Source organism: Equus przewalskii, chromosome 17, assembly GCF_037783145.1.
Source record: "Equus przewalskii isolate Varuska chromosome 17, EquPr2, whole genome shotgun sequence".
Classification (NCBI taxonomy): domain Eukaryota; kingdom Metazoa; phylum Chordata; class Mammalia; order Perissodactyla; family Equidae; genus Equus; species Equus przewalskii.
The window spans coordinates 79,906,080-79,927,725 of NC_091847.1; the positions used below are offsets into that span (position 1 = coordinate 79,906,080).

Sequence of the window (21,646 nt, forward strand, 5' to 3'; positions counted from 1 at the left end):
GGGGTCTCGAGTTCTCTGGTTCTCTGAAAGATTTTTTTCATTTCCTTATTCTCCAGTGTTCAGATTCAGGTCTGTGTATCCAAATATGGGTATCTTTTTCTATTTCTCCTTTGCTACCAGACCACTGACTTATTAAATACATTGATACATTCTGCTGGTTGATAAGTTTGAAGTATTTCAAGATAGTCATGCAGAATAATCATTTGAACATAGAGTCATATTTTATTATTATATTCAGAACCTGGAGTATCATAATATACATATTTGTGAGCTAAGGCCTGTGTGGTTTCTTTTCAAGTGTTTTTCCACACGTTCTAGATTGAAAACATCAGTGCTGGGTCACCATGAAAGCCCAGGTTTATGAGAGTTTCTTAAGCCATGAAGATAATAAGAGTGACAGATTGAACTTTACTGAAGCGGATGAGACAATTAAACAAACACAAAGGAGGGGCAATTTTAAAATAAATTAAATTGAAACAATAGGTTCTGTTTTCCAATAGGTTGTATTTAAAGTGGGTAAAATCAAACTATTCCCATCATTCGATCAATGGTACCAGGGAACCAGATCTTTTTTTCTCTCCAAGTTCTTCTTGCTAGACTCACAGAGTGGTCATCCTTGGCCCCTTCTGATTAGGAAGTATTTTGAAGGATGCACATGGCCGGCTGCAGTGTCTCATTATTTACAGGAGTGGCCTGGTGGTCTCCAATGGGTTTCTTAGCTTGACAACCTTGTGGAGCAAAGTTGTCATTATTTGAGCTTATCTGGCTTGTGGAGTGTTCAGCTGTGTGGAAGGGGTGGGCTGAGAAAGTTGAGGAGCATCCTTAGTAGGATTTTTAGGGTTTTCTTACTAGCCAATGACTTCCACTTATCAGATGCTCCATTTTCTTGAATTTAATTAACTGACAGTTTTGAATCTGAAAATGCCCATGGGGACACACACAGACTTGTCTCATGCGCTGAATGAGCCCTTTCTGATTCTCCTGGCTGCTGTTTGCCTCGTCCCAGATCTGGGACCCACTCAGAGTCAGTGACCTCGAGTCGCTGGCCGGCGCTCCTGAACAGTCTGAGGCCTTTCTGACAGGAGACCGAAGCTTGAGTTTGAGAGCCTGAAGGTGTGGGGTTTAGTGTGGCTCGTGCTGTCTTTGGCGGAGCCTCTTAGCACCTTGTGACTGTCTCCCTGTCGGTGAGTGGAGATAGTAGTTACTGTGAGGTAGGCTGTTCAGGATGGCTAGATCCTTGTGTGGAAGGCACCCCTGGAGCTGACACTCCAACGTCCCCACAGTGAAGCCATGTGGAGTGGCCTCTCTGCGCTGGCCCGCTGCTGTTACCCCTGTCACCTCTTCTCAACCGGGTTTATTTAATACAAAATGCCTCACGATGTGACTTGGCAGTGGTGTTTACAAAATGCCACAGAGATCTGGAGAGTTGCCAAATAGTATATTTCTGGTGATGTTTTTTTAAAAACTTGGTATAAATTTAGTAATAAGAAACTCAGAAAATCCGTGGACTACTAATACTAATTCTAACGTAGAACCTACCAAATTGCTCATAGCGCTTAATAGAACTGCACGATTTAGATGTGGGAGCTTTCTTATGGTGCTAAACATCAGGGATCGGATGTTACCTCAGGTCCCACTTAAGAGCCCGAAAATACGGTACTCGCCATTCAGAGAGACAGAGAATGTACAGTTCCCTTCAGACAATACTCTGCCTTAATTAAAACAAGGAACACTGACCTTTATGCTGAGAGAGCATCAACCTTCAGTTTCCAGTGCAAGTGAATGAAACTAAAAACTAAGAAAGGACTTGGAAATATTTTCTGGGGGGGAAAAAGAATATTTTTAGGAAAATCTGAAAAAATAGAGCTTTTCTTAGAAAGGTCAAGTAAATATGACAGTGTTTGCTAGGCACTTCTAATAATCGCCTGAGTTAAGACAGCCTTTAGGTGTGATGGCAAGTGCTAAACAACCAGTTTGATGAAATTTACAGTTACCTATGGTTTTTAGAATCATGTGAAGAGTCTGAAATTTCATTGCAGAATATTGACCTGGATTCTTACATTGCTGAAATGTGTGATACCATTTGTCCTTAGAAGTTCCAGAGTTGAATATGCAAATAGAACTTGACATATTATATACAAGTCAATCTTTATATACAAGGTTGCTTTTTGAAAACTGAAAAGCAACCCTTTAGAAAATATTAACAAGGTTATAATAGCAAATTCAAACAACCGACATTGAAAGTTTGTGTTATAGTTACTGAAAGGAAACAAATTGAGTTGGCTGGGGAGTGGTCGTCTGGTGTGTGGGTGAGTACCTTTAGGCACTTTAAGTAGCTTCTGAAGCTATTGTAATGCAGTATAATAAGCAGTGATCAAAATGACTGTAAATCATCAATAAAAAGTCAGAATATGCTTAGTGTATTTTATTTAAGAAAATAAATAGAAAGCTTCTGGTTAAACAATGTGGATTCAGTGCTTATATTTATCTCTGTTCCTTCCCAATAACCCACTCAAGTAACAGTTAAGGAATAAAAAAGGATATAAACCCACACAGACAAAGACAAGAGAAGAACAGACAGCAGATGAGAGGTGTCCATAAAACTGTGGGAGAGGAAAAGCAGATGAAGGAGGGGTAACTGGCCCAGGTTTGAGCTTTTCCTGCTCTGCTGAGTTCCGCTGGGGGGAACCCAGAAGAAGCAAGCTGACTCATGTCGCTTCACCCACAAGGGCCAGGAATTGGAGACATGGAAACAGAAAGGTTGGTTGGGAGTCTAGATGGAGGTGATTTAAGTTCCTGATCTACTCGTTACCCCCTGATAGCCGTGCGGCCATCCCTTCTTTACTCTGGCAGAAGAGCTCGTTTATGGAGAAAGATGGAAGGGAATTCTCAGAGAAATTGTAAAAGTTTCCCAGAACTGAAGAGCATGCGTTTTCTTGATTAGAAGTTGTGACAGAGTGCCCAGCACAACGAATAAGCGGGGACCCCACAAGGCACGTCAGAGATTTCATGAAAATGCAGGTGGATAGGATTTCCTAAGTTCCTCTTGAAAGGCGAAAAATAGATTTTATAAAAAATATCTAACGTTAGAATAACAGCCAATTCTCAACAGCAACATTAGAAGCTATAAGACTTTGCACAGTGCCATTGAAATGCTGAGAGAATGTAATTTCCGATCTAGAATTCTTTACCCATGTGGATGATCGATCTTGTGTGAAGAAGAAAAAGAAATTTTAATACATGCAAATTCTCACCATATTTATCTTCCATGAACACATTTCCAAGAAAGTATCAGAGGATGTGTGCCTTCAAAAGAAGGAGGGTGGGACTATGAATGGAGAAGACATGGGGTCTAGGATTCAGTCTGGAACAGAAGCCAAGCAGGTTGGCAGGATGATGCTCAAGAGAAGTCCTGGGTGGCAGCTCCAATCAGGCCAGCAGGAAGTTGGAGGGAAACATGGGGAGTATCTCCAGGAACAAGATGAGTATGATAAATTACCTGATTATGTTTGACCCCAGGAGAGGACTTGTAGATAATATTGTATATAATGGGGAAAGTATAAGTGCTAATATATGGAAAAATTAGCAAGCAAGAAAGTGAGGCAAAAATTCTTGAAAAAATTAAGAATGGAGCAAGAAAGAAAATGTAATCATAGTGGCACAGCTATGAACAGTATTTGCATAGTCATAATACAAACACTACATATCAGTTTAACCAAAAACTAGTGATGTGTGTTGGAATGTATTGGGGGTGAGAGGGGTTTTCATGATTCTATATTAGGAAGATAATTTCTAAAATGAAATAAATCAGGACATGGCAGTAGAAATATTCCATTCAGAAATACATAGATGATAAACAGAAGAAACAGCTAAAAGAGTTTAAAATGGTTGCCATGGAGATGAGGAGAGAGGGAGAAAGGAAACTGCTGTAATTTTAAAAATAGGCCTTGTAGTTACTATTTGACTTTGAAAACTAAGTTTATTGATTGTCTCTAAAATTTTTTTAAAAACAAATTTTAAAAGGTAGGTAAGCAAATAATAAGATTTTATGTAGTTTTCCATCAAAAATGATTGTTAACAACACTTTGAGGGCTCTCCTCGGCTGGGGGAAGACGTTACTCCGTAACTATCTGGTAAGTGTCTACTCCCTCAGCTGCTTTAAGTTGAACCAGTTGCTTTCGTGTCTTATTTCTTTAAGCCTTTTCTCCTTCATTAAATTTAATATACATGTACTCTTTATAGGAAAATCGAAAAATTGCTTAGTGCTCTTTGAGATTTCCTATCAACCAGGAGGAGTTTCTTGGACCATCTTGCGTTTCTTTTTGTTTTATAGAAGCATCTCGAAGAGTGCACCATGATGCAGAAAGCCTAATTTCTCAGTTGGATCTTCTTCTGCATTGTAGGGTGGAGAACACTGTTACTACCACGGGAGCATCAGAGGCGTCAAGGACTCCAGGGTGGCTCTGTCGACCTGCAACGGACTTCAGTACGTGGGGCTCTCGTTGGGAGGACGAACTTGCTTTCATGCCTGCACCCTTCCCATCTCTTCTTTCACAGATGTTTATTTTAGTGACTCTTCTGTGCCCATCCTGTGTTAGGGACTGGACATGGAGTGACAAACAAGGAGGGCGTGGCCCCTGTTCTCTTAAAACTTAGAGTTTGCAGGAGATTCAGACATTAAACAAATAATGACGCAGATTAATATTTAATTGCCATTTTGGTAGTTAACGGGGAGGGGGAGGACAGGGACTTATGGGGTGGCTGAACTCAGTCTGGGAAGGGTGCCTAGGGCTGTATCCCAGAGGGCGTATCCGTCAGATTAGACGTGAGATGAGCAGGAGTTAGCTGGGCAAGGTGGGTGTGAGGGGAGGAGCTCACACTTCGCCTCCCAGGCAGGCTCTAAAAACACCTGTAGGCGCCTCCTGGACCCAAACCCAGGACACTTCACCTAAAGATCTGGTTGTGGCCATGTGGTGAGAAAGGATATGGAAAATCTTATCTTCCCACTTTATAAAAAAACCTTGTGTCTCCCAAAATTAAATGTGATTTGCAATCCAGAGTCGTGCTGCTTGATGGGAATTCACAATTTGCAAGCGTGAAGGTACTTCTATTTGCCTCTTCAGAGTCTGATGGTTTTAGATGATTCTTATGCAGGAAGAACCTGCCTGTTTTCTTATAGATCATGTTGAGTTTGCTTAATAGGAAATTTGACTAGTTGTACACTGTTCTGGAATAATAACTCAGGATATTGGAACTGCATGAATAGTCCCGTCCCAGATTAGTCCTCTAATCTGTCCATTTAGTTTCCAACATTAGTGCTGTCAGATAGGCTCTCGGTGGACACTTTGCCCCTTTGGTCGCCTGTATGCCGTCCAGCACAGGGCTGGGGCCACACAGATTGGTGCTTTAGATTTGGAGCAGCACAAAGGCATTCACTCAGATACACTCTTTATTTTTAAAGACACAGTCTGAAGCTCACTTGCTGTTTCTTGCTGTTTGCCGTCTTTGCTAATTCTCTCCTTGTGTGTTCTCTCGCACTGTAGTGGCATGTTTGAAGATAACGCCTTTGTGTATATGATAGAACCGCTGGAGCTGATCCATGATGAGGTGAGTCTGACTGTGACATCATTCTCCCTGTGGCGTTTTATTCTTCCAGCATCTGTGCCTTTGAGCAATAGAGAACCTAAGGTAGATTTCAATGCGCATTTTACCTAGTGCCTTATTTCAAACTTGGAACGATACCATGAATTTTGAAGCTTAAGTTGCACATCTCAGGCCACACACAAGTGAGGAAGGATGAGAGACGGCCTGCCCAGGCTTCTGGAGCGAAGTCCACTTCTTTCCGGGCTGAGAAAGCAGAGAGGACACTGGTTTCTACTGACCGACGTCTTTTCCTTTAAACTAGCTTTTATTCTCCCTTCTTGAGGTAATTTTACTACTATAAGCATGTACTTAACTTTTGTGAGTCTAAGAATCTTCAGTGGAGAAATCTGTGGATTGAACTATGATTACATTATATAATACTGACTGTTCTTTAGAGATAGGAAAGAAAATAATGTTTAGAGTCATGCACTGGCCAGCAACCTAGACAAGACGCCTTTCTTGTATTATGAGCATTATGCTGAGTGAAATAAGTCAGACGAGAAAGACAAATACCATATGATCTCACTTCTATGTGAAATCCAAAAATGCCGAACTCTTGGAAACAAAGAACAGGTTAGTGGTTACCGGAGGCTGGCGGGGGACACGGGTGAACCTGGTCACAAGGTGCGAACTTCCAGTTGTAAGACAAATAAGTCCTGGGATGTGATGTACGGCATGGTGACCGAAGATAACACACTGTATTGTCTGTACCAAAGTTCCTTAGAGAGTAGACCCTAAAAGTTCTTGTCACAGGGAAAAAAAATGTAGTTGTGTGAGGTGATGGATGTTAACTAAACTTGTTGTGGAGATTATTTTGCAATATATACTTTTAGCAAATCATTGTGTTGTACACCTTAAACTTACACAATGTTATATGTCAGTTATATCACAATAAAACTGGAAAAAGATCACTTACTCTAATAGTGTTGCTCACTATTAGAATGCAACCAAATTTAAAATCTGGTATATATTCATCAAACATTGTAGTGAGGGCTTTCTACATGCTAGGTACTATTTTAGGTCCTGGGGATAAAGTGATGAGCAAAACAGACATGGAGCCTGAGCCTGACGGAGCCTATAGTCTAGAGGGGCAGCCAGGAGTCAGCAGGATGAGTACGTGATTGCATACGGTACTCTGGACAGTGCAACCCGCTAAAGAGAAGCAATGAAGCTGGGAAGGTGGAGTTTCCCCTTCACACTATCTAGGGAAGAGCACAAGGGATGGGAGTTTTGAACAAAGACACTCAGGAAATTAGGGAACTGGAAGAACATTCCAGGAGAGGAGCAGATGTGGAGGTAAGAGTGTCCCTGGTGCTGTGGGGACCCCGAGGAGCCCGGCTCGCCTGGAGAGGAGTGGACAGGGAGGCTGATGGGCACTGAGGTGCTCGTCCCATCAGTGAGAGAAGTGCTCATGGAAACTACGCTTCTGAGAGTGAGCAGGTCAGGATATTGTATCATTTGATGAGGAGCAGAAAACACCTTTTATCTCTAGAGATTTCAAATGTAGATAAAATAGATTTTGAAACAGGTAATAGTCATTTAGGCTATTGATAACAGCAGTTGAACAGATGAGCATTTTTATTCTTTGTTGTGGCAGCGTATCATGAATATGGGGTAATTTCAAGTTTGAGGCAGAAAAGTCATTATATTTTAAATAGTTAATGTTTGAATAAACCTGTGTCATTTTTCAACTAGTAACTATAAAAATTACCAGATAACAAAGACACACCACCTAGATTAAGACATGTTGATTAAGTGAAACGGTTTTCCCTACTCCAGTGGTAAGTAAATAGCCTGTACACAGCAAAATTATTTTGACTCATTCAGCAAAAAATTGACTTTGATTTCTGGCAGTGGTTAATGGCCCTGTCACCCTAAAAAAACAAAACAAAACAAAACCCAAACATGAAAACAAAAAGACCAAAATAACAATTCCCTAAGCCTTACAATTTTTAGGTATGTAAAATGAGACCATTTTCAATGCATCCCTAATAGGACAATTTTGCAGATTTGATGAGTTAATAAATGTATGTGACTATGTCTAATAAACTGTTGAAGGGATTTACAAATAGAAACTGTTATTATGATAACGTTTAAGGCATTGGTTTTGCATTGTTACACCCACAACCGCATTCTCCAGGGGTTGATGGTTACGTGCTAATGCCTCTTCTTTTCCCTTCATTCTTCCTGCTTCCTTTGTTCCATGTGACCATTGGTCCTCCTCCCTCTGGGTAGAGGGGAAGGAACAGCGCTCAAAACTTTAGTCAGTTTTTAAAATTGTGTTGCTAATCCACCCGTGAATTTCATTACTGTAGAGCTCTTTTCACCTGTTACCAGAATCAAGCGTTTGCTTTCGTGGATTTAGATTTTTTGATTTTAGTTCATTATTGTTATTATTAAATTCAGCATGCTTTACAGTAAGTCCAGGAACATGGATGGGATATTTCTAGTGCGAATTCATGTTCTCTCTCAAGCAGCAAATGTATAGCACAACTCTTAATTATTGTAAGTCTTTTATATAGTCTATTAAGAACACTCTTTTTTATAACATTCTAATTATGAAGCTAATACACTGTAGGAAATTTGGAAAAGCAAAGTAAACAAAAACTTAACTAAATAGTAATTATTCATCATTCTATCCCCTAGAGAAAACTTCTCTCCTTTCCCCTAGAGAAAAATTCTTCCAGTTTTCCAATGATATGTTCCCATATTTTAAAAACTAAATTGGATCATTATTTTGTGATATAATTTTAACTCAATCATGTATCTCTCTGGGCCTCAATATTTTTATTTGTAAAATGGGAATAAAATACACACTGTATGGAGCTCTTGTGAGGATTAAATTAGGTAATGTGTACATTAACAGCCCTGGCGCATACTGTGCACCCAGTGATGGAAGCTAATAGGAATCATAGTAGTGGAAATAAGACATTTCTAAAAGTGTAATTTCTAGAGCGAAGGATATGAATACTTTCAAGGTTGTTGACGGAGTTGCTAAATCTCTCCCTGCACTATGCTACCAACTTACTCCTACCAGCGGTGTATGAGAGGGCTTTTTGCCCTACAACCATCATTAATTATGGTTGTCATGATTCTTAAGCCTTTGCCAACTTGATGGCAAAAAATGGTATATCTTTTAATTTACTTTTTGAAGGAGTATTGAAGTATTTACCATTTTTTCTTATACTCCTTGACCATTTGGTTTCTTTCTTGTGAATTTCCTATTCATGGCTTTGAAGAAAGCTAAGGTTGAAGAGTAGCTAATAAAACTATGCTTTTCCCTAAACTGAAGCAATTGGATAATCCTCTATTATATTTAAAACTAATGTTTCAACAAGATGTATACTTTCCATGTTTGATAGATAAACACAAACATGTAACTGTTTCCATTTTAGGAAGGATGTTAGAGAAAGTTCTAACACTGTTCCATAGACATTTGATGACATCTTGCTTCTTAATTGTCTATAATTGTTTTTGTTTCAGAAAAGCACAGGTCGACCACATATAATCCAGAAAACCCTGGCGGGACAATATTCTAAGCAAATGAAGAATCTCAGTAAGTTTCAGTTGAAGTAGCCATTCTGTTTCCTGTGATAGGAGCCGTGACTGGGGGACTCGGGGGGCGTGCAGCTTGTTGGGAAGTGGAACTGGTCTGAGATCTGGCGTGAGCAGCGTGGGAAGGCAGTGGAGTGAACTGTGGTTTTCAAGTATTGAGGCACAGAGAGGTGATTCCAACAGAAAGAGCGAAATACGGAGCCTAGGAATAAAGCCAGGTTAGAAACCAGAGAGTGTGGCCAGATTTAACAGAGTAATTTACAGTGAGCTTCATCCTTAAATTTCCCTGGCGGGCTATGCTCTTTAGCAAACTTGTATTGTCTCTCATGCTCTCGTCCTGAGACATCTTAAGCACACTGATGTTGGCAAAAGCTTCTTTTGGGTTAGTAGGGCCTGGGTATTTTAATGCCAAAAGTCTTTTATTTATGCAGAAGCTTATGCTGTACATTATTTTTAATTCTAAAATGAAGTAAGCGTAGTAGAATTCTAAATTTTCAGACATTGAGGGTCAGGTGGTTGTAGGTCAAATATACACATTCTAATGAGTCTTGAACAGCTCATCCTGTTTTTGAGGATGTTTGGAAGAAAGTTACACCTGTGCATTATATTTGTGACCGTGAGAATGTGAAAGTTGAATGATCATATACTTTTTTCATCTTAGTTTGTTGACTTTGAGTTGACATATGTGATCAATGCCGCTATTCCCTCGCATAATATTTTAAAAACGCGCTCCCATTGAAATTCAGCCAAGTGTAAATTTGGTCCTCTGTGCTTACACAGGCCTGGGAGGCAGCGAGCAGTGGCCCCTTCTGTCTGAATTACGCTGGTTGAAGAGGAGGAGGAGGAGAGCCGTGAATGTAAGCGTGGCACTGAGCCCCGGGGCGCTGTTTCCCTCAGTGCATGGGGGCCTGCCCTTACAGTATCAAAGTGTACCTAAAACAGCTGGGATTTGGGGACTCCTCTTACAAACAAAAACAGCAAACCCAAACACCCTGTGATCTGAGTCTTGTAGGCATGTTGCTTGTTATTCGGGTTTCCCTGTGGCGGTGGAAACTGAGGACAGTGTTCCGTGAACCCTGTTGTCATGTAAGGAATGTATTGTTTTCGCTCTATTTTCAAAGTGTTTTCTTGTGAAAATTGCAGTGTATCTTTTTCTATTGAAAGTACAGGCATTTTTTCCCCAATATGTTTTATAGAACATTATATAAAACATGTCTGCTAACAAAAAATGTAGGAGGAAGAGTTAGGTTTTGAAATGTTGACTGTCACACTTATTTCAATTTCTTTCCAATTAAAAATTCTGCTATACCAAACTTTGAAGCTGGATATGTTTTTCTGAACGGAATGAATCCATTTGACCATTAGTATCATGGCAGTTACTAAGTAAGAATCATGTCATTATATAATCAGCGACTGTCGTATGGCTCCCATGTATTGATAAATGTATAGGGTCTTTGTAAGTGAAATTATGTTCCTAGGCTTTTTCATAATAGATTAGAAAGCTGTAATGATGGGGACTGTTTGGTAATTACATGGTGAATGCTATGTAACTGAAAATTAATTCCACAGCATATAGATTACATGGTAATTTACTAGATAACTTAATGAGTAATTATACTGGAAATTGCACATTTTAGATAATGTTTTGCTGGATGTATTTTTTGTGAAAAAAAGTAGACCACCAGCCATCAAAAACTTAGTTAGTGATTAAATCATCCTCTTTTTTATGAGCCTGCCTTTGTATTACGGTGATCGTGGATATGTATATGTATATATATATATATATATATATATATTTTTTTTTTTTTTTTTTTAGAGATCTCTTCTTACTTGCTCTTGAAGATGTGGCTGGTAATAATAAATTTTATCTAGGATACTGACATTTTACTATAATCTACTGCCATCAAATATAAACTGATCAATGACCATGTGCTATTCTGATTAAATGAGTTTTAAGTAGATTTTCTTTGAAGTTTTAAGTAGATATGAATATTTTTATCAGATCCTATTGCCAAAGAAATTGACATTTATTTATTTTTTACAGAATTATACTGTACATTTTTCTCTAGAATATTTTTACATGAAAATTCATATAAAACAACACGGCTGTTCTCTATCTTGATGAGAACTTTAATGACAGTTAAATATGACTCTTTTCTGAATACTTGAATGCTTACCCACACTTTATAGCCACTTTTTTAGATTTCCCTGACCAGGTTTCTTCCAGGGTGTTTATGAAGTAGGCAGCAAAGAGTTCTTCTGAAATTCGGAGTCAAGCTACAACTTAGCAGTCAGCATCAGAGATATGTTATATCAATCACCCTTATGACCGTATATTTTTATATTTTTATTTTCCACAGCCATCTCGTGGTGTGTTTGAAGAAATGAAATATTTGGAACTCATGATTGTTAATGATCATAAAACGGTAAGAATACAGAATCAGTAGGTTTTAGACCCAGTAGCTTACTTCAGAAAGAATGCATTTCACTTTATGTATCATCATTATTTATTACTTATTAGGGCCAAGATGTTTAGATGCTTGATTTGTTTTGGAAATATTAAATGACTTGATTTATCTCATAGTGTTTGGAAACACCAGGTTTTATAGAATTTTCACAACTGTAAACTTTCCCTTTGTTTAATAATGATTGTAATTAATGAATTTAATTATCTATTTGGCATCTTTCACTTGTCTTCATTTAAAATTCTGATTCTCTACTTTTCTTCATCTATGTATTTGGTTACTGCTTTCTAATTTTCCTCCTTGACTTTGCTCTGCTGACATTTTATTTTTTCCATACTAATTATTATCATTTGTGGCAGATAAGTATATATAATAAAGCCTTGATCTTTAACTGATGATTTTTCTTCTTTACATATGGGAAAGATGAATAGCGTTATGTTACTTTTGTCAAAGTAAAATGTGATTCAATGTGTCGTTTCAGTAACTCTTAAAAGACATGAAAAATAGTTATTGCCCTCCATTGACCCCTCATGGAGATAAAGTAGAAACTTTCTTTACCGTACTCTATTTGACCATTTCCCTTATGAAATATCTTGGCTGGAGCCTGGAGCGTTCTGTAGCATCTTGGTCAGTAGGCTGGTTGTTGGTGTACCCTGTCCTTGCGGGGTGCCGACCAGTGTTTACACCCGGCTCTCTGAAGAAAAAGCCTTGATTTGAAATGTTTGCTGATATCCAAGCTGTAAACGCTCCCACTATGGCTGATGTTGAGCTACCGAAGTGAGGTCGCTAGATGAGGAGCTCGGAACAGACACGTCCGGTGGCTCTTGTGACCTGGGCTCCAACACCCCAGTGCCACACTCCCCAAACTGTCCAGGCCAGTTGTAATATTTGTTGTAATTACGTAACTTAACATTAAAAATTGCATGCACCAAGACAAAGAGTAGTTGTTTTTATGAAAACTAAGTTACATTTCTGGAAAGATGAGAATCTTTTAAGGAATACTTAAAATCCAGGTATGGGTGAAAAACTCGTAAAAGATTGCAATGCAAATTCAGAGTGCTTTGCAAATATCTTTAAGTCCTTGTTTCACGTTGAGGAAGTCAAAATTAGAGTAGTAGACTTATAGGATGAGGTTGTGTTTTGTACAAAAATGACAGCATGAAATTCTCATCTACAGACCCTGCTTAGAAAGGGCCTTGAAACCAAATATTTTTTGAAATAAGGTGACAATTTATAGTTAAACTTTTGAGTCTCTACTCTAACAGTTGTTTTCTATTAATTACCAAGTACTAATTCAAATATGCTGAATATTATTCAATAGAATACCTCTTAATTTTATATGCAGGTTTATTTTATTTACCAGCAGCTTTTAAATATATTGCTTGACTCCAGCAGCCCAGGGTTTCAACGGTTTGGATCCTGGGTGCAGACATGGCACCACTCACAGGCCAAGTTGAGGCAGCATCCCACATGCCACAACTAGAAGGACCCACAACTAAAAATATACAACTATGTGCTGGGGGGGATTTGGGGAGAAAAAAAGCAGAAAAAAAAAGAAGATTGGCAACAGTTATTAGCTCAGGTGCCAATCTTTAAAAAAAAAAATTAAAGAGATACATTTAAAAAAATAAAAAATAAATATATTGCTTGATATATGTTAGAAGAAGCAGAATTTTTCAGAATTACATATAATTTAGGAGAGGTCTTCCCTGGTAGAAAGGAAAACTAAATGTCTAGGGAGCCATTTTAGATAATGAAGGCTAAAATATGAGTGTCTGAGTGATTGCTTGAAACCCCAAGATAGTTTTTTCATCTGAATTATTTTTGTTGATTGAGACATTGAGATTTTTTCCGGCTACTTCTCAATCCTTAGCATTGTGCCACGTTGTGAAATTATGGCTTTCGAAACCTAAGCTTTTTCCAACATCAATTATACAAATACTTTTAAAGTAGGGGTAGGGGAAATATCAATGAAGATATATATGATGCCTTTAAATTCACAAAGTGCATTCACACGTAGCTGGTAGTTGATGGATGACTGGTCGTTCCACGTCTCTTGTTCCACCATGCTCTGTTAGGGAGGTACGTGAAGCTATCGACCAGAGAGCAGATCTCAGTAAGTGTGCAAATAGGAAACTTGAGAAGTTTATATAAATAAAATTATATATTTTAAATTTATTTTTTAGGGGCTGGCCCGGTGGCACAGCGGTTAAGTTTGCACATTCCACTTCGGTGGCCCAGGGTTCGCTGGTTCGGATCCCCAGTACAGACACGGCACTGCTTGGCAAGCTATGCTGTGGCAGGCTTCTCACATATTAAAAAAAAAGTAGAGGAAGATGGGCATGGATGTTAGCTCAGGGCCAGTCTTCCTCAGCAAAAAGAGGAGGATTGGCAGCAGATGTTAGCTCAGGGCTAATCTTCCTAAAAAAAAAAAAAATTTATTATCTTTTCAAATGGAAGCATTTAGATAATCTTGTCTTTATTTTATGAATAATAAAATAGCATCCTCCTTTAAAATATTTTCTTATGTGGAAAATTTCTACACATTATACCATATATTCTGTGATAAAGTTACCTTATTTAGGCTACCAAATATTTTAATGGTAAATCTTGGTAATTCACTTTATTGTTATTAAAATGAGTGAAAACTAGGAATGATATATTCCTCTGTTTTTGAAATCAGGAAAAGAACTTAATTTGCACTGATAAATTTGGAGGAAATGTATGTGAAGAAATGAAAAAGAAATGCAAGTTTTTAATCTTGAGTGGTAATATTGCCTAAAGTAGAAACAAATTACCTAAGAAGATTTCTACTGTTTAAAGAAATATTACTCTGGGCCAATAGAACTAAATATATTCCTTTTGCTTTAAGACCAGGGTACATCCTAGTCCATAATAGTCCAAACAAGTGTGTCATTTTATCAGAATTCCTTTTCTTATGAGAGTTGATAAAAATTCTTTTTTAAGGTATGCTTTATGTGAGATGAAGATAGATCTGAATTTGATTGCCACAGACAGTGAAAACTTGGATGAGAGTACTTAAATTCACATGTTGAAAGTAAAGCTGAGCTAGAATAATTAGTGTCTATTTTTTAGTGTCTGGAGGTTTGCTGTTGGGTTTTAGGGTGATGATCGCACTGAGATTACTCATCTTACAATCTTCATGCCACGTGAGACAGGGCAGTAATTTTGATAACTGTCACCCTTGGGCTGAAAATCAAGCTCTAATTTTAATTTTTTTCAAAAAGCAAATTTCTTAAGGATTTTATTTGTTCAGGAAGGAAAAGCAAATTTGGCGCTTTAAATGTAGATTATTTTCAGTGATCAGAAAATGTGAAAGTAAGTTTTATCATAAATGGAGATTGTACATTTTTCTTTGTATGCGAAATTAGTTCTCATTCCTGCAGGAAATAGAAACATTTTGCCTACATTTCCATTCAAGCTTACCTTTTTAATTCAGAGAAACCTAATACTGGCTTCCTGAAAAAATGCACTTACTTTATTTTGAATAATCACCCTGTTATCAGTGGCTTTCAATTAGGAAAAAAAAATCTCTCGGTTTTGTGGAAAGCCTCTTGGTAGCTGAGCGGCAGAACCCAATTTATGAGTCAATTATAGCCTTGATATAGGTCTGCAAACATTTCTTTGAACCACTTAAGCTAAATATAAATATTAAAAACCTTATTCTAATAGAAAATTAGTTGAAATATTTTAAAGTGCATGAAAAACAAATATTTTACTTATACTTTTGCTATATTTTTACATGTAAGTCCAGAAGTACAAATATGTAATGATAACAAATATTTTTCAATGTAAACTTCATTTGATTTTCCTTGCTTAAAAACCACTCTATCTTATAGGTACCTAACAAATTATGAGTTCTCATCAATAATCATGATTTATTAAGAATATACATATACTATTTTGTAAGAATTGTTAACTGAAAAAGTTTATCTCCTATCTCAACCCAGAGTAGGCACTGAATTCTAGCTGTTTGATCTTGGCAAAGTTATTTGTCCTCTCTGAGCCCCACTTTCCACATTTATAAAACAGGGATAAAAACACCCGCCTCATAGAGTTGTGAGGAGCAAACATTTGTTGTAGAGAAACACTCGTCATGGATCCTAGTAAATCCTAGGTGCTCAATTAAATGGAGCTTTAGTGCCCAGATCTCATGGTCACTGTTGGTCCGTGCCTGACTCGACTCTCAGCAGCATTGGACACAGTTGGTTACTCTCACCTATTTGAAGCATTTTCTTCATCTTAATAGCTCTCCCTCACTACCCATTTCTTCTTAGTCTTTTGCCTTTGGCCTTTGGAATTATGGGAGTGCTCCATAGCTTGGTTTGGGGCTCTCTTTTCTTTCTATAACTCTCACCCAAAGGGCCCACTTCCAGTCTCGTCTTTACGTAATAGCACGACTTTAAATTCAGCACTCTCTGCTTTATACCTCTAGCCGCTGAGTTCCCTTCTCAAGTACCCAGCTGCCTCCTCGACATCCCTACCTCAGTGTTGGATGGGCACCTCACACTGGACATTCGAAGTCAGAACTCTTGGTTCCTTAGTCCTAACTTTCTCTTCCCCTAATCTTTCTCACTACTTTAAATGGCACCACCATCCCCCAGCTATTCAAGTTCAAAACCTAGGAGTCATCTTTTATTCTTCTCTTCCCTCACCTTCCACATCCTATACATCAGCAAGTCTTGGGAACCCTGTCTTCACAAAGAGTCCACCCACCTCTCTCCACAGAGGTCCAGCTGTCACCACCTTTGGCCTGCACTGCTGCAGTCGTGTCCCCACAGGTCTCTGCTGCCATTCACTCGCCCCACAGCAGGCAGGGCAATCTTTCTAAAAGGAAAATCAGAGAGGTGGAAATTACAAATACCCACTAAATAAAGAACTTGCCACTTTTTGCTAGACTTTAAAAAGACTTCATTTTATTAATTTGTTTAACTTACATGTCATATTTTCCATGGTCATTATGCTATAGAAAGAAGTTCCCCAAAAGGACAAATTAATGTTCAGAAGCATAATAGGTGCATAACACCACTGCATTAGAACAGGTGTCAGCTAATATCTGTCCTCTCTTTTTGCCATGGGTGCTTCTTAATGTCCAGACTTTTTTTTAAGTGTGCAATTCGGTGGCATTTGGTACCTTTGCTACGTTGTGCCACGATTACCTCCATATAGTTCCAGAACATGTGCATCACCCCAAAGGACTTAATGTTGAAAAATTAATTTTACTTTAAAAGATATCTTTGAAATTTTTCAGCTTGTGGAATTTGCTAGGGAACTTAAAATCCTTAGCTATTTACAGCAACTTCTTTATTTTAAGTTTCAAAACCCTGTTAAAGTGCCTGAAAATTTTTAGATCAATATGATGTTTTATGACCCAGTTACTTGCATAGATTGAAGTTTACTGTAAAAAAGCTTGTGAAGACAGTTTGGGTGAGATTATGATGCATGGCGGTAGCAGTGACATAAAAAGTAACAGTAATGCTGTCTGAGTCTGTTCAGGCTGCTGTAATGAAATACTGCAGACAGGGCGGCTTATAAACCGCAGACATTTATTTCTCACAGTTGTGGAGGTTGAGTAGTCCCAGGTCCAGGTGCCGGCATGGTTGTGTTCTGGGGAGGGCCCTCTTCCTGGCTCACAGCCGCTGCCTTCTTGCTGGGTCCTCGAGTGCAGGAGGGTGAGGGAGCTCTCTGGGCCTCTTTGTAAGAGCACTAATCCCATTTGTGAGGCTCCACCTCATGACCGACGCAGCCCCCAAGGCCCCACCTCCTAATACCATCACTTTGGTGGTTCCCATCTCAACATATAAATCTCGGGGGGGACACAAGCATTCACACTGCAACAAATGTTATATATAAACAGTTATAAATTAATAAATGCTACTAATAACACAATACTGACTTATTGCACATTTATCACGAGTTGTCAATGTGCTGTGTGTTATAAAAAATAGATATCAGGTGTGTGAGCATGAAGACATATTCTTTGTTTAAAAGACATGGTAACAGGGATAGAGAGGCTGAAATGAAGGGAGTGACAAATTTATAGTGCGAAAGTGGACAGAGGAGGAGAACAGAGTATCACGGATTTCCAGTGTAGAGATATTTTTGATCTTTATGAACGTTGCGTTATTTTAGTGATCATAATGGAAGAGAGATTTGAAAGACTTATGGTAGAAATCCCATTGGGTAGTTTTGAGTAGGTTTTTCTTTCTCCTCAGGAAGGGCATGAGCTCCCTGTGGTCGACGTTTGCTCTCAAATGTCCTCTTTTCTAAAACTGCATTCCTCCAGACATTGTTGTATAATTATTCTATTAATTTCCTTAAGTAATCATAAATAACCCTAAACACTGCTGACTATCGGTGTGCTTCATTTTTGCTTTTCGTCTCTCTTTGTTCTGACTTTGAGCCGTCACAAGCAAAAGGCTCCGTTTGGGGAGGGATTCCTCTCAAAGAATATCCTAAAATGTGTGACAAATGCATCCATACCACGGACAGTGTCTAAAGTGCTGCCTGAGACATGTTCTTGATCTGAGTGTCGAGCAAGGAGGGCTCGGACGGCATTTCTTGCTCTAAGCCCTTCATAAGCTGGGGAGGGTCTCAGTGGAAGCAGAAGGGTTGCATTTGTAGATGTGAGGACTGAATGAACCTCTCCTCGGGGTAAAGCTCTGCCCGCGGGTCACTGTGGGCCCCCTCTGTACCCGGAACTGGAGCAGGTGCTCAGCTAGCCGGAGAAGCAAAGTAAGAACCACCATACTCAACATGGCACACATTGAATTCTGTATTTTTAATCTCCATTTCCTCTACTGCTGTGAGATTTCTGCTCGTACTGAATTTTGAAGTTTACCATTAAATGATGACTTGGCAGTGACTGGTTTGTCTTTCTTCCCCAGTATAAGAAATATCGCTCTTCTCATGCGCACACCAACAACTTTGCCAAGTCTGTGGTCAACCTTGTGGATTCTGTGAGTAGCCTGGTTTTCTTGAACCTATTTTTTCAAGATGGAATGGTGTTATTGCTATTCGCTTGTTACTTCAGTTCTTTCTTGGGCAAAAGTAAAAGTGCCATCCTTGAGCTCATCTGGCTGAGAAATTACAGAGTGGTCTGCCTCACCGAGAGCAGTGGTGTCAGAGTTTAGGGAGATGTTGAGTTATGCTTGGAATCCCAAAGCTGTGTTAGCATTGCTTCAAGTCGCGTCTAGACCTCATTGTCACCAAGCCTGGAAGGACAAAAATAGTGGAGAAAACGAGCTACCAAAAGAGTGTAAATTGTACTCATCAAATGAGACTTTGTTGAGCTTATGGCAAAAGAGATATATGTTCTGTGTATATATATGGCAAAAGAACTAGTAATTGTCCTAAATATATGAACTAATAATTGTCTTATATATGAGCTAGTATTGTCTTAAATGTATAGCAGAAGAACCAATATCTTGAGGTGGAGTGTGTTTGGAGAATAGAAGAAATATAAAAAAATTTTTTAAAAGAACCCAGATTTATTTTCTTAGTGTTCCCATTAGTGGAATGCTTCAGACTTTATTTCTAGATGACAGAATTAAATGCAATCTTCAAATAAAACTAATTAGAAACAGTAAAATATATATCTTCTTACAAAGGCTTCTAACTACAAATCTTTCATATTGATATTTTTTGCCTCTCAAAGTTATAGAGAATGAAAGTTAAGATTTTCTTCCTTTTTCCTGCTTTAGGTAAGAATTCGATAGATGTGAATATTATTCATTATGTTCCAATAAATAGTTTAATTTGACTAGTCATAATTTAAAAATAGTATACTACTTCTTTGTGTATTCTAATGTAAAGTGCTATCTTGTTCAGCTAAAAATATTTTTACCTGATATTTACTGTATGTTCCCTCTTAACTGGGAAAAAAAGCTTTTTTTTTTTTTTTTAAAGATTTTTTTATTTTTTCCTTTTTCTCCCCAAAGCCCCCCGGTACATAGTTGTGTATTCTTCGTTGTGGGTTCTTCTAGTTGTGGCATGTGGGACGCTGCCTCAGCGTGGTCTGATGAGTAGTGCCATGTCCGCGCCCAGGATTCGAACTAACGAAACACTGGGCCGCCTGCAGCGGAGCGCGCGAACTTAACCACTCGGCCACGGGGCCAGCCCCGAAAAAAAGCTTTTTATAAATTGCCAACTATCTAAATGATACTTTCTCCAAAGAACTGCCCTCTTGCCTGCCTTTTAAACAATCCAATCACCTCCAATCGTGAATACTCATGACGTGTCGTACCTGGCCGACACAGCAGAGCGCAGGTAGAGCGTGCGAGGATGGGCACGCTGTATCATGCAGAGTTAGGGCTCAAACTCGGAGAGCCAGTTGATACCCGGCTTATTAACTTTCTTTGGTTTCAGCTCTTGTCAGTCTTCTCAGAGGAAAACTATAAGTGAATATGGAAAAGAGAACTTAAGCACAGCTTGTCCCTTGCCACAGCTGTTTACTCTGGAGCGTCTCTGTGTTAGACGTTTCACCGTGATTTAATAGAATCACGTCTTGCAAAGAGAAGTTTTTATTTTGGGTTATCATACAAGCTTCTGGGGCCGACCAAGTAATTTTTAAAAGACGTTACGTTTCACTCGTTCCTCGTTGTAAACTCGTTACAGCTCCAGGTTGCTTTAGATGTGATAATATTTCCTTTCCTCACTGTCTTCAAAGATCATCCATCATTTTCTCAAATAGCTTGAAAATAGGACAAAATGACAACCTTCATTGAAATTGCTTAGTTGTGTGAGTTATTTAGCTATTGGGCCAAAAGTAGAGAAAGAGAGCAGAAAGACAGTTTAGACATTGTGAGTGAGGCCGCCCGGTGGTGAGGATGGAGGGGGTGGTGCAGGCTGTTCCTCCCTGTGGGCCTCAGGTCCGTGCCTCTCTCCCAGGGCTCTTGTACTTGTCATATGACAAGGCCTCCAGGGGAAACCCGCCACGCTGTTGGTGCTGGTCCGAGGACCTAGTGACCGTTCCAATACTGCAGGACCAACGGGTCGTACTGCACTTACTCAGAGCCGTGGCCAGGCCCCAACCCATTCCCTCCTGCGAGGTTTGGAAGCTGACTTTACTGAGCCCTGTTTTGAATTTATCTCCAGAGTTTAGAATCTTGACATCCCCACTGTCTGTAGTGAGATGCTGGGCCCCTAAATGTGCTGACTCGGGATTGAAATCCCCTTGCAGGAGAGGCCAAGTTGTGGAATTGTTCTTTGTTTTTGCTCTTGGAAAAGAGAAAGGAAGGGGGATTCTCCATGAAGAGCTAATGCTGACCTCGTGTTCCCCTCCCCTCCCCCCGTCCCTCCGCTGACTCTGAATCACTGATTGTGCATGTCTGACCCAGTGTTTTCCTCCTGCACCTGTCCTGTTGTCTACCCTCAGATTTACAAGGAGCAGCTCAATACCAGGGTTGTCCTGGTGGCTGTAGAGACCTGGACTGAGAAGGATCATATTGACATCACCACCAACCCTGTGCAGATGCTCCATGAGTTCTCCAAATACCGGCAGCGGATCAAGCAGCATGCTGATGCTGTGCACCTCATCTCGTATGTACCGGTAGTCTATGGTTTGACATTTGTCTCTATCCCTTTTATCAGTTGAGTTATATATCAATGTATTGATCTTGAACAAGATTGATGTTGAGTCCTCTCTCTGTTGTATAGGAAGCATGAAGGTAGGCTGTCCAGTGTTGAGATGGGGGTTCCACAGTCGTTCCTACTTCCAGATCTTCCATTCTCAAGGTCAACTTATGATTCAAGATGGCTGCTGGTGCTCCAGCCATCACAACAGGCAGCAGGAATCTCAGGCAGGGAGGAGTGCCAAAGGGCACTCCTTCCAGCTGAGTTAGCTCCCGTAGAGCTGATTTCCTGGAAGCTGCACATATCAATTTCACCAACAAATCATGTGCTAGATCTTAGTTACATGGCCACACCTAGCTGCAAGTGAGGCTAGGAAGTATAGTCTTTTG

General features: G+C 39.3%; 1 protein-coding gene across 6 annotated transcripts in view; it reads left to right on the forward strand.

Moving 5' to 3' along the window:
- Positions 1-21,646, forward strand: part of ADAM23 (ADAM metallopeptidase domain 23) — a 151,834-nt gene that overhangs the window by 81,768 nt on the left and 48,420 nt on the right. For all 6 annotated transcript variants that reach the window (XM_070581779.1, XM_070581777.1, XM_070581775.1 and 3 more), the window contains exons 5-11: positions 4,404-4,486; positions 5,544-5,607; positions 9,127-9,199; positions 9,979-10,055; positions 11,559-11,624; positions 18,572-18,643; positions 21,061-21,224. In XM_070581779.1, coding sequence (XP_070437880.1) covers positions 4,404-4,486; positions 5,544-5,607; positions 9,127-9,199; positions 9,979-10,055; positions 11,559-11,624; positions 18,572-18,643; positions 21,061-21,224 — 599 coding nt within the window. The remainder of the gene's footprint in view (positions 1-4,403; positions 4,487-5,543; positions 5,608-9,126; positions 9,200-9,978; positions 10,056-11,558; positions 11,625-18,571; positions 18,644-21,060; positions 21,225-21,646) is intronic.